Here is a 14,550-nt window from a genome sequence, read left to right on the forward strand (position 1 = left end):
GGGGTTTGGGTTCCTGGAGGACTGGGCCGACTTCTCAGTCGGTAACCGGTACTATAGAAGGGACGGACTGCACCTAAATGAGGAGGGTGCAGATCTGCTGGGAATGAAGATGGCCAAAAAGTTAGAGGGGTTTTTAAACTAGGCGATGGGGGGAGGGTCCAGAGACAGTGATAGCCAGCGCGGAAGATATTCCAGAGGGTAGTATTGGGGGCATTAGTGGTAGGTTAACCAAAGCACAAAAACACAAGGTGAGTATAGTAGCAAGTCCAGGTTGCAATCTTGAAACACCCAATACGAGGACAATATGCGACCGGTGTAAACTATGTGGCATGTTCACCAATGCCAGGAGCCTGGCGGACAAGATGGGTGAACTAGAGATACTGTTGTACAAGGAGGATTTGGATTTTGTGGGAATTTCAGAGACCTGGTTCAACAGCTCTCATGATTGGCTGGCAAACATTCAAGGGTATACCCTATACCGCAAGGATAGAGAGGGTAAAAAAGGGGGAGGGGTATGCCTATATATCAAGAATAATGTACAAGTGAATGTGAGAGATGACATCACTGAGGGGGCTAGGGAGGAGGTGGAATCTTTATGGGTAGAGCTCCAAAGGGATGAAGCTAAGGGGAAAATAATACTGGGAGTATGCTATAGGCCCCCTAACCTGAGGGAGGAAGTGGAGACGGATCTCCTATCACAAATTGGATTAGCAGCAAGGATGGAAAGTGTTATCATAATGGGGGATTTTAATTATCCAGACATAGACTGGGCGGAGGGAACCGCGCATTCATTTAAGGCTCGCCAGTTCCTTAGTGTCTTGCAGGACAATTTTATGGGTCAGATGGTAGACGCACCAACTAGAAATAAAACATTACTAGATCTACTGATTACCAACAATACAGACCTGATAACAGATGTGGAAATACGGGGCAATTTAGGTAACAGTGATCACAGGTCAATTAGTTTCAGTATAAATCACACAAATAGGAGACATGAAGGGAACACAAAGACACTGAATTTCAAAAGAGCCAACTTCCCTAAACTACAAACCTTGCTGATGTCTTAGGGTTGGGTATACAGGGAATTGAAAGGATTAATGTACCCATTAGAGGAGGCGATAGATTCAGAACACTCTGTAAAAGAGAAGTGTTCTGGATATTCCATCTCAATACTAGAAAACTGGGGGGGGACTTAACTTTGTGTGGGATGTGTCCCACTTTTATGATTGAAGTATTTACTAACCCAGGGGTCTTTTCGGTTCCCTTTAACCTTTCCCCGATAAATTCCACTCTTGCATATCCTGCACATCGAGTGCATACACTAGAGCTGCTTTTCATAATCGATTAATCGGCCGATTATTTTTTCGATTAATCAATTCATTAGATAAAATCATAGAAAAAAACATAATGTGCCATTTTTTCGTTTCCTCCCGGGGACACCAATGATGGGGTGCTATTCCTCCCGGGAACACCAATGATGGGGCGCTATTCCTCCTGGGAACACCAATGATGGGGTGCTATTCCTCTCAGGAACACCAATGATGGGGTGCTATTCCTCCCGGGAACACCAATGATAGGGCACTATCCCCCCCCTCCCAGGAACACCAATGGGGCACTATGACTATTCCCCCCCTCCCTCCCAGGAAAACCAATGATGAGGCACTACTATTCCAGGCAGCCACCCCCTGGAACACCAATGATGGGGCACTCCCCCCCCCCTCCCTAGGAATACTGTTAGGATGGGGCACTGGTCATAAAAATGTACTGTTTTTACTGTGTTATTAGCTACTACGGAACGCCCCCTCGGAACACCAATGATGGGGCACTCCCCCCCTCCCTCCCCAGGAATACTGTTAGGATGGAGCACTGGTCATAAAAATTGTACTGTTTTTACTGTGTTATTAGCCGCTACCTTTCACAATGAATGTGCAGCTCGGCAGCTCGGCTCTCCTCGCAGCTTCTCGCCCTCGTCTCTCTGTTCCCTCAAGGCAGCGGGCAGGGCTGAGAAGATCAGTGGGGATGATGTCAGCGAGGAGGAGGAGAGGCACGCCGCGGATGTGCCTGGTCACAGGAGGACACAGGAGGGAGGATTTATTTAATGGACGGACAGGAGGAAGGTGCGAACCAACTAATCGATAATGAAAATCGTTGACAACGATTTTCATTATCGATTATTATCGATAATATCGATTAATTGTTTCAGCCCTAGCAAATTGGTGCTCAGTTTGAAGCTGTGGAGCTTGGTGTAAGTGGAGCTGGATTAAGTGGGAGTTAAAAACAAGTGTTAGAGTATACAAGTCTTGCTGTCTGTTGGTGTTTGCTGTCTGTTGGTGTTTGCTGTCTGTTGGTGTTTGTTTGCTGTCTGTTGGTGTTTGTTTGCTGTCTGTTGGTGTGTGTTTGCTGTCTGTTGGTGTGTGTTTGCTGTCTGTTGTTGTTTGCTGGGTTGCATTTTGGGGACTTTTCCTTTTAGTTTTTAATTTGCCTTTTGCTGTCACTTTTTAAATAGCTTTTTTTTTTTTCTTGGTTTCATCAGTCTATCAATTAAGGGGTGTGGTTAATTGCTCACAGGTGCCTATTTAACTTGTTGTAGGACTCAGTCTGAGCGTGCTCAGTTTGAAGCTGCGGAGCTTGGTGTAAGTGGAGCTGGATTAAGTGGGAGTTAAAAACAAGAGTTTAAAACAGGAGGTTATAACAGGGGTCATAGTACCTGTGTAGTGTGAGTATCTGAGTGTTGTCTGAGTAGTGTGTGTGGATCGTTAGTACTTGTGTATTGTGTACCTGTGTATTGTCTTGTCGTGTACCTGTGTATTGTCTTGAGTATTAGTGCCAGGAAGCTAGCTGTTAGGTAATTTGGACAGGGTAAAATCCCCAAATCCTCACTAAATTTAATAGGTACGATGCCCGGCGGGTGTGGAGAGGCGACTCTTTGTACATCTTGCCGCATGTATGCGTTCCTTGATCATCCGATCGAGGGCGAATACTGCTGTGCAAAATGTAAGCACATTGTTTCCCCGGAAGCCCAGGTTCTGAATCTGGGGAAGCAACTGTCAGCACTGAGAAGTCCCTCCATACTAAAGGTGAGCCAGGAACGTACACGGCAGGTGCCGGCAGGGGCCAGCACAGAGGCGGGTGGAGACAAAGAGGTGCAGGCACTAGCAAAGAGTAGATGGGTGACAGTCAGGAGGGGTAGAGGGGGAAGTGCCAGGGAGGCCGATCCAGGACTGGAGCATCCCAATAAGTACGCTCCATTGAGTGACATTGGTGTAACCAGTCAGGGACCAGCACTGCTGGAGATGAGGGACTCTCCTAGCTGCCAGGGGAAGAACTCCTTCAGTGAGAGTGGGGGGGCAGCAAAGGGAAAGGAAAGATAGATTCTGGTGGTAGGGGACTCAATTCTTAGAAGGACAGAGAGGGCAATCTGTAACCAAGACCTGAAGCGCCGAACAGTATGTTGTCTACCGGGCGCTCGGGTTCGGCACATCACGGATCTTGTGGACAGATTACTGGGAGGGGCTGGGGAAGACCCGGCTGTCATGGTGCACGTTGGCACCAATGACAAAGTCAGAGGCAGATGGAGTGTCCTAAAGAACGATTTTAGGGACTTAGGAGCTAAATTGAGGAAAAGGACCTCCAAGGTAGTGTTCTCAGGAATACTACCGGTACATCGAGCCACACCAGAGAGGCAGAGGGAGATTAGGGAAGTAAACAAGTGGCTGAAGAGCTGGTGTAGTAAGGAGGGGTTTGGGTTCCTGGAGGACTGGGCCGACTTCTCAGTCGGTAACCGGTACTATAGAAGGGACGGACTGCACCTAAATGAGGAGGGTGCAGATCTGCTGGGAATGAAGATGGCCAAAAAGTTAGAGGGGTTTTTAAACTAGGCGATGGGGGGAGGGTCCAGAGACAGTGATAGCCAGCGCGGAAGATATTCCAGAGGGTAGTATTGGGGGCATTAGTGGTAGGTTAACCAAAGCACAAAAACACAAGGTGAGTATAGTAGCAAGTCCAGGTTGCAATCTTGAAACACCCAATACGAGGACAATATGCGACCGGTGTAAACTATGTGGCATGTTCACCAATGCCAGGAGCCTGGCGGACAAGATGGGTGAACTAGAGATACTGTTGTACAAGGAGGATTTGGATTTTGTGGGAATTTCAGAGACCTGGTTCAACAGCTCTCATGATTGGCGGGCAAACATTCAAGGGTATACCCTATACCGCAAGGATAGAGAGGGTAAAAAAGGGGGAGGGGTATGCCTATATATCAAGAATAATGTACAAGTGAATGTGAGAGATGACATCACTGAGGGGGCTAGGGAGGAGGTGGAATCTTTATGGGTAGAGCTCCAAAGGGATGAAGCTAAGGGGAAAATAATACTGGGAGTATGCTATAGGCCCCCTAACCTGAGGGAGGAAGTGGAGACGGATCTCCTATCACAAATTGGATTAGCAGCAAGGATGGAAAGTGTTATCATAATGGGGGATTTTAATTATCCAGACATAGACTGGGCGGAGGGAACCGCGCATTCATTTAAGGCTCGCCAGTTCCTTAGTGTCTTGCAGGACAATTTTATGGGTCAGATGGTAGACGCACCAACTAGAAATAAAACATTACTAGATCTACTGATTACCAACAATACAGACCTGATAACAGATGTGGAACTACGGGGCAATTTAGGTAACAGTGATCACAGGTCAATTAGTTTCAGTATAAATCACACAAATAGGAGACATGAAGGGAACACAAAGACACTAATTTCAAAAGAGCCAACTTCCCTAAACTACAAACCTTGCTAAAAGGCATAAATTGGGATAAAATATTAGGAACAAAGAATACGGAGGAGAGATGGGTTTGCTTTAAGAGCATATTAAATAAGGGCATTAGCCAATGTATCCCATTGGGTAATAAATTTAAAAGAGCGAACAAACATCCTGGATGGCTTAACTCCAATGTAAAAATGCATATAAAAGCAAAGGAGAAGGCCTTCAAAAAATACAAGGTTGAGGGATCATCCACAGCATTCAGAATTTATAAAGAATGCAATAAGAAATGTAAGGGTGCAATTAGGATGGCTAAGATAGAACATGAAAGACACATAGCGGAGGAGAGCAAAAAAAATCCCAAGAAATTCTTTAAGTATGTAAACAGTAAAAAAGGGAGGACAGACCATATTGGCCCCATAAAGAATGAGGAAGGACATCTGGTTACAAAGGATGGGGAGATGGCAAAGGTATTGAATTTATTCTTCTCCTCAGTCTTCACGAGTGAATCGGGGGGCTTCAGTAACCAAAACTGCAGTGTTTATCCTCATGACACAACACAGGAAGCACCTACATGGTTAACAGAGGACGGAATTAAAATTAGACTTGAAAAACTTAACATTAATAAATCACCGGGACCAGATGGCTTGCATCCGAGGGTACTTAGGGAACTCAGTCAGGTGATTGCCAGACCGTTGTTCCTCATTTTTACAGACAGTCTATTGACTGGAATGGTACCAGCTGATTGAAGAAAAGCCAATGTAGCACCAATATTTAAAAAGGGCCCAAAAAACATCCCTGGGAATTACAGACCAGTTAGCCTAACATCAATAGTATGTAAACTCTTGGAGGGGATGATAAGGGACTATATACAAGATTTTAGTAATAAGAATGATATCATTAGCAGTAATCAGCATGGATTCATGAAGAATCGTTCTTGCCAAACCAATCTATTAACCTTCTATGAGGAGGTGAGTTGCCATCTAGATAAAGGAAGGCCCGTAGACGTGGTGTATCTGGATTTTGCAAAAGCATTTGACACAGTTCCCCATAAACGTTTACTGTACAAAATAAGGTGCGTTGGCATGGACCATAGGGTGAGTACATGGATTGAAAACTGGCTACAAGTGTGTGTTCAGAGGGTGGTGATAAATGGGGAGTACTCAGAATGGTCAGGGGTGGGTAGTGGGGTTCCCCAGGGTTCTGTGCTGGGACCAATCCTATTTAATTTGTTCATAAACGACCTGGAGGATGGGATAAACAGTTCAATCTCTGTATTTGCAGACGATACTAAGCTAAGCAGGGCAATAACTTCTCCGCAGGATGTGGAAATCTTGCAAAAAGACCTGAACAAATTAATGGGGTGGGCGACTACATGGCAAATGAGGTTCAATGTAGAAAAATGTAAAATAATGCATTTGGGTGGCAAAAATATGAATGCAATCTATACACTGGGGGGAGAACCTCTGGGGGAATCTAGGATGGAAAAGGACTTGGGGGTCCTAGTGGATGATAGGCTCAGCAATGGCATGCAATGCCAAGCTGCTGCTAATAAAGCAAACAGAATATTGGCATGCATTAAAAGGGGGATCACCTGCAGAGATAAAACGATAATTCTCCCTCTCTACAAGACTCTGGTCCGCCCGCACCTGGAGTATGCTGTCCAGTTCTGGGCACCAGTCCTCAGGAGGGACGTACTGGAAATGGAGCGAGTACAAAGAAGGGCAACAAAGCTAATAAAGGGTCTGGAGGATCTTAGTTATGAGGAAAGGTTGCGAGCACTGAACTTATTCTCTCTGGAGAAGAGACGCTTGAGAGGGGATATGATTTCAATTTACAAATACTGTACTGGTGACCCCACAATAAGGATAAAACTTTTTAGCAGAAGAGAGTTTAATAAGACTCGTGGCCACTCATTACAATTAGAAGAAAAGAGGTTTAACCTTAAACTACGTAGAGGGTTCTTTACTGTAAGAGCGGCAAGGATGTGGAATTCCCTTCCACAGGCGGTGGTCTCAGCGGGGAGCATTGATAGCTTCAAGAAACTATTAGATAATCACCTGAATGACCGCAATATACAGGGATATGTAATGTAATACTGACACATAATCACACACATAGGTTGGACTTGATGGACTTGTGTCTTTTTTCAACCTCACCTACTATGTAACTATGTAACTATACACATATTTTTAACTCCGTTTCTTACACTGTATCACAGAGCCTGAGGATAGTCCTCAAAACACATTAGCCTATTGGATCTGCACTTTCTCATGTCACATGTTATGATGTACTGTGGACTGGATGAGCTTTGATGCAATTGTCATTCTGTGAGCATAGTACCTACCACTTTTTACATAATAAAGTTATGGTTTTGGGATAATGCACTAGGTTGGTGCACCCTCTCTCTTTTGTGGAAGGCACGCCATCCATTGGGAGTGCAGAGCGCATGCACCTGTGCCATCACCGGCACTGCTAAACTAAATATCTCCTAAATGGTGCATGTTTAGGAGATATTTACTGTTCCTACAGGTAATCCATATTATAGGTTTACCTGTAGCCATAAATAATAAAAAAAAAAATAAGCCTTTACTACCACTTTAATCGCTCTTTTCACCAGAGAATAAGTTCAGTTCAGTGTGTGAGAGAGAGCTGTGGGCTGTTAGACACTGCTGAGCTGTGGTGACCTCTTCTTTGGAGCAGGTGGGGACTTTAAACCCTGTAAAAGGACAAGCTTATACTGGCAGTGAGCTGTGCTTTGTTCCAGACATTGAATAAGTTTTGCTCTTTTAAAAGATGTTTGCCTTTAGGGAGAAGAAAAAAAGAAAGAAAGACTGTTAGTATGACAGGCTAGTGACCTAAATATCAATATATATATATATATATATATATATATATATATAATTATACAGTATATCAATCATTGTGAAGAGGTACAGCGGTATAGAACATACTTGCTCATTAAGGGGTGGGGGATGGGCATATTACCTGATTATAAAACACTAGTCAGGTATCACAATGGACCTCCTATACCCTGAATGGCAGCTACAGTGGGGGTGATAATAAAGGTATGGGTTGGAATTGTGGGGTACACTTACCTGTGATTAGAAACAGCTGTTATGGTAGATACAATGACCCCCCCACCATCCCTCCTCCTGTCCCCCCACATCTCCAGGAGGATAAAGGAATCCATTCCCCATCCCTCTGTCTCCTCCCCCTCCCCTCGGCTGTCACTCAGCGGGTTGTTATGGTAACAGGAGCCGGGCTGGTAGCAGCTCAGTGATCGCAGCATCCATCCAGAGCGGGGAGCGGGTACCAGGAGCACAGACACCGCCAGCACCGGACCACACACACACCGACATACCGGGCCGCACTCATGCCTCCTCCCTGGACCCCCCCACCTCTGCCCGGCCTCACCTTCCTTCTCCTCTCCGGGCTACTGCTAGTCTCCGCCGACCTCCCCGGGGGACCGTGCGGGGAAGGAGCGTGCGACATCGGCGACACTCAGGTACGGCTACAGGACCGACACCGACACCATACATCCCGGGGACAGGCTCACCCCACACCCAACCACCTCCTAGGGTCCTCTATAAAACTACACAGGACACAGATAGCTGATTGATTAGTGATAGAAATGTGACAGGTGATAGGTAATAGAGACTAGGTAGGAGATATAGATATATAATAGAATTGTGATAGGTGATAGACAGACAATACATAGGTGAAAGGTGATAGGTAATAGAGACTAGGTAGAAAATATAGATATATGATAGAAATATGATAGGTGATAGATAATAGATAGGTGACAGACAATAGAAAGGTGACAGGTGATAGATTGATAGATCATACATTTATGATAGGTGATATAGATACATATAATAGATATTAATTTGTGTTAAAGAGTATATATATAAGTATAACATAGACAATAGTTAGGTGACAGGTGATAGAATAAATATATATATTTAATCTATCACCTATCACCTATCTATTGTCTAATACCCAATTGTAATCTATTATACATTTATATCTCTATCACCTATCTAAAATCTGTTTTATATATATATATATATATATATATATATAAATCTATGATAGATAAATGTATAATAGATTATAATGGGGTTATAGAGTATAGATAAGTATAACCTAGGCAATAGATAGGTGACAGGTGATAGATTATAGACAGGTGATAGATAAAGATATAGATATATGATGGCTTATAGATATATTATAGATACACCAAAAAGTGGAGCGCACACTATTGGTACTAAATAAATCCTGTATAATATAATAATATCATAGATTATAGAGATATGATAGAGTACTGATAAATTATAGATTTTAGTTATATGATGGATTGTAGATATGTTACAGATAGATCAAAGACGAACTGTTGGCACTATATAAATCCTGTATAATATAATATAATATAATATAATATAATATAATATAATAGATATAAGAGATTATAGATATATCATAGATTATTGATATATGATGAATTATAGATATGCAATACATAGGTCATAGATAAAGTAGTGAGAAAACTGTTGGCACTCCATAAGTCCTGTATAATATGATAATATATATATATATATATATATATATATATATATATATATATATATTTTTTTTTTGTTAATATATAGATTTTATATATACATGTAGATATATAAGCAAATATAGATGTAAAATGGATAGATTATTAGTATATAACTAATGATCGATAGAATGGATTTTTATGGTTAATGATTATTATACGGTGTCCATGGGTTCCACATATATATCAGTATTTGGTAATGAAAAGTTAACCCTTGCCATGCCTCTGGATTACTGTGGTCACATGGCCTCTAGCTTGGTGACATTGTGTGTTATGTGTGACATTCAGCTGCCAGCTCTTGCTCACCTCTCCCCAGAGAAGTGCTGGAGGGAACTATACAGTATACTGTATGATATAAGTGTGGATGGGTTGTACATGGATGTCTTCTATGACCCATCTTCCCTATTCTCAGGCATAGATTTATGGCTGCTTTGTAGTCTCCTGTCACTGAGGGGACCTTATGTTTTTTTGGCAAATAAAAGTACAAGGTTTTCCATCTTGGAAGAAAGGATGGAGCATGGCTGTCATTAGTGTTCTAATGCTTGGGTGTTGTGTTGTTGTGATGCTCATATTTACAAATAAATAAGATTATAAAGAAGAAAGGACTGTAGTTGAGAGGCATAGATGAAGGCTTTCCTGTGTTTGTTCTCTAGAAGTGTATGCTATGTTGTATCCAGCAGCAGCAATGTATCACAGTGTGGTTATCAGGCTTCTATCAAGTGCCAGTGTCTGAAAATAACAGTCACAGCTAGAAGCTCACGTGGGGAATATGTGTCAATGAATGGATTACTCATATACCTGTGATTAAACCGATCTCGTGCATGAACGTACAAATGACAAGGATCGCATGTCTTTGTTCAGCTCGTAATGCTTCAGATATGGCCTAGACACCAATGGATGTCTTTTATTTTCTGATCTCTGCATTTTCAAAATGGGCTTCATGTACAATGTCATTCAGTATAATAAGTGTGTGTTTTTTTTTTGTTGTGCCTTACTAGAAGGATTCAATGAGATAAGCATTTCACAAACAAGGAAGAGCACCACTGCTTTGTTACCAATGTCCTCTGTTGGCAGTTCAGTTATGGTTCATAGAATATGTTTGGATTAGTGTGGGCATCATATTGAGTGCCAGGTGTCATCAGTTGGTGGCAGGTTGGCGATTTGTACAAGAAATGTGTTGATTTTAACAGAATACCATGCCGGATATTGCCTAGGATTCTAGCAAATGAGTGTCTTATGTAGAGTTTGACTATGCCACTTTTCTCTGCCTTTATGTATATACTCTACATACTCAAGATCTGAAGGTAAATGCCTGCTTCAAAAAGCCAAAATATCACATTGTGTTGCAGTAGTTTTTCACCTACACATGATGTGCACACTGCTCTTAAATACACATTGTGACTGCACTGGGCTCTGAATGCTACAGGAAATACTTGTATGCTCTATGTTCTGCTTGTGTGGCAGGAGTACTACATTAATAAGGCTTGCTATAGGCAGAATGATTTCATCTTGTCCACAGAATTTGTCATTTACGTGTAGTGGTATTTTGGCAGAATACTTCTATACAAGTTCCTATTGTTTCATCTTTCTTTTTTCTAAATTGTATTCTCAGTTCACTATTTTGGTTAAAAGGTTTAAATGAATTACAGTTAAATAAGATGAACAGGCAGTCCAACATCATATTCAATGTGCAATACATTTAGTCGTAAGGGTCAGGGAAACTGCAGCTGAGGAGAGATGTCAGGGGGGTTAGGGTGTCTCCATAGACAATGAAAAATGGTTGAAGTCGAGGGGTAGCAAATATTGGATCCACGGTGGCCATTTTTTTAAAGAAAGCCATTCAATATGTCAGTCATTTATCATTAAGCATCATGCATGCTACTCTATATATAACCTTCTGAGAGTGTAGGTTGGTGGATTTCCATGCCTTCACTATGGTCTTTTTAAATTGTAATTTGTAAAAGCTGTAAAGGGTTAGACCAGCCAAAATGATATTTCAGCTATAGGTGGAGTCTGTTGGGCTAAATGACCCACTGCCTTATTATATTTTTTCAGAGATTCCAGTACAGTATTGACATGTTTTTTGTCATAGTCCCTGGCTCTGCTTGCCTGTTTTGGAATTTGTGATGTTCCAACCCACATGTGGGTGTCTCCACTCCTCCATTCCTCTCCTTAATGTGGAATCCAGGAGGAAGAGCGGAAACTCCTCGCAATGACAGCAGCAGGTCTGCTAACCCAGAAATGTAAGTATACTTAAAGTCAAAACTTTCTTTTTAGTTTTGGATAAAGTGGTGAGGAATTAGAACCCCTGTTAGGTTGTTGTTACAGTCTGTATCTCTACTGGATACTTATTTGCCCTGGTGACAACTATAACTGGAATGGATAGTAGCAACATTTTGATATGTCAAGAAACAGAATGTAAGAAGAAATCCTCTAGGGGACTCTTGTTCTAGGGACAACTGTCTAAGGGAGGGGGTCCACTGCATAGAGAATTTCTCTCAAGTCCAGTTTTATATATTGGAATGAAAGTGAAGGGAAATCTTCCTAGTGGGGTCTTATTTTGCCTGCAATAAAAATGCATTGGCTGTAGATATACTTTAAGTGCCACTGAATAGACCCCCCCCAGAGCTATCTGTCAAATACTGAAATATAAGTTACAGGTGCACTAATACTTTAAACATAAAACTGGCAAATACAGCATGCAGAGTGGAGCGTTTTGGCCTTCTTTTGCACATATTTGGGTTAATTTTGCCATGGAACATACACCAGGCCTGGACTAATCCCAGGACCGGGCTGCAAATTAGGTTGCAAACATTACAGATGGGGTCTAACTTTTTTGAATCTTTTTTGAATCTTTACTGTCGTTGGAAGAAGCTTATATTTGTTGGCTTCTACACTAGTCCCACATTCACACATGTTTTGTTGAGCATCCATTAGTCTATGCAATGTCTAGGCATTATCAGTAGAAAATAATGGTGAATCTGTAGAATATTGTAGACCCACAATCTCTTTTACTACTTTGTGGGCTTGAAGTACCTGCAGTACAGTACTGTGCAAATATTTTAGGCAGGTGTGAAGAAATACTGTAAAGTAAAATGCTTTCAAAAATATATTTTTTTAGTTTATTTTTATTCATTTACAAAATGCTAAGTTAGCAAACAGAAGAAATATCTAAATCAAATCAATATTTGGTGTGACTACCCTTTGGCTTCAAATCAGCATCAATTCTTAAAATTGCACACTCTGAACACTTGCACAAAGTCACGGATTTTGTAGGATTACAGTAAGATGTATGATTAATTATACAATGCAGGCGCTAATGATCATCAATTTCATATGTAGGTTGAAACACGGTCATTAACTGAAACTGAAACAGCTGTGTAGGTAGATTAAAACTGGGTAAGGAACATCCAAATTCTGCTACAAAGTTGAGGTTGTGGAAGACAGTTTCATGTCTCAGGTCATACATCATGGCAAGACTGAGCAAGGCTGCAAGACACAAGGTAGTTATAATGCATCAGCAAGGTCTCTCCCAGGCAAAGATTTCATAGCCGATTGGGGCTTCAAAATGTGCTGTTTAAGCTTATTTGAAGAAGCACAGGGAAACTGGCAATGCTGAGGAGTATAGACACAGTGGTCGGCCATGGAAACTTAATGCAGCAGATGAAAGATGCATCATGCTTACTTCTCTTTGGATGTACAGCAGTGCCATCAGCACAGAACTGGCGGAAACCAGTGGGACCCAGGTACACCTGCTTACTGTTCGGAGAAGTCTGGACAGAAGTTGTCTTCATTGAAGAATTGCAGGCAAAAAGCCATATCTATAACCTGGAAACAAGGCTATGTGAATCAATTATGCATGAAAACATAGGAACTGGGGTGCAGAAAAAATGGCAGCAGGTGCTCTGGACTGATGAGTCAAAATTTTAAATATCTGGCTGTAGCAGGAGGCAGTTTGTTACCTGAAAGGCTGGAGAGCTGTACAATAATGAGTGTCTGCAGGCAACACTGAAGCATGGTGGTGGATTCTTGCAAGTTTGGGGCTGCATTTCTACAAATGGAGTTGGAGATTTGGTCAGTATTAATGGTGTCCTCAATGCTGAGAAATACAGGCAGGTACTTATCCATCATATCATACCATCAGGATGGCATGTGATTGGCCCCAAATTTGTTCTGCAGGACAATGACCCCAAACATACAGCCAAAGTCATTAAAAACTATGTTCAGCGTAAAGAAGAACAAGGAATCCTGGAAGTGATGGTGTGGCCCCCACAGAGCTCTGATCTCTACATCATCAAGTCTGTCTGGGATTACTTGAAGAGACAGAAGGATTTGAGGCAGCCTACATTCACAGAAGATCTGTGGTTAGTTCTCCAAGATGTTTGGAAAAACCTACCTGCTGAGTTCCTTCAAAACTGTGTGCAAGTGTACCTTGAAGATTTGATGCTGTTTTGAAGGCAAAGTGTGGATACACCAAATATTGATTTGATTTGGATTTCTCTTCTGGTCCTTTATTTTCCATGTTGTTAGTTGATAAAAAACGAATTATTAACACTTCTGTTTCAGAAAGCATTCCTAATTTACAGCATTTTTTTCACACCTGCCTAAAACCTTTGCACAGTAGTGTAATTTGTACCCCATATACTGTTAGATAAAGTTGCCCATAGATGGATTAAAATTCAGCAAGGGACCAGATGAATTTGGATCCATCTGTGGCTGTTCTAACCATCGACTTTTGTCAAACGGGACTGCCTGCTGTAGCCAATCAGTCAACCACCGACAATGGTCAACCATTGCAGGGGCGTTGTAACAGCTGGCTACTGTAATTGCATACATTGCATCTCAATTGCACAACAAAAGACAGCATAATCCACCATTTGAGACAAACTATATTGTATTAAAACAAGGTACATGCATGCGAAAGATCATTAATGCATTTCACAATAAATAGAGCTTCCTCATAGAGTGATTATAGAGTTGGTTCCTTTCTGGCATTGTATCATACCGTGACACATAGGGTGTCACCAGGACAAGAAATTAAGGCAGTTCTTCCTATTACAGAAAAAAACAGTAATAAAAACCTGTGAGGTTCAAGCCCGTCTCAACGTTTTATTGCTAAATAAGTAGTATACCGCTCAAGGTGACAACCTCTCTGCTTCACCGCCACTGCACATAGAAAGGGTGCCGGC

At 41.9% G+C, this 14,550-nt stretch overlaps 1 protein-coding gene across 1 annotated transcript in view; it reads left to right on the forward strand.

Annotated features, from left to right (window-relative positions):
- Positions 1–7,980: 7,980 nt before the first annotated feature.
- The window catches only part of DNER (delta/notch like EGF repeat containing), a 360,320-nt gene continuing 353,750 nt past the window's right edge, over positions 7,981–14,550 (forward strand). The window contains exon 1 of the mRNA XM_073625661.1: positions 7,981–8,266. Within this exon, the coding sequence (XP_073481762.1) occupies positions 8,135–8,266 (132 nt within the window). The 5' untranslated portion in view covers positions 7,981–8,134. The remainder of the gene's footprint in view (positions 8,267–14,550) is intronic.

This window comes from Aquarana catesbeiana, linkage group LG04 (assembly GCF_042186555.1).
Source record: "Aquarana catesbeiana isolate 2022-GZ linkage group LG04, ASM4218655v1, whole genome shotgun sequence".
NCBI classification, from domain to species: domain Eukaryota; kingdom Metazoa; phylum Chordata; class Amphibia; order Anura; family Ranidae; genus Aquarana; species Aquarana catesbeiana.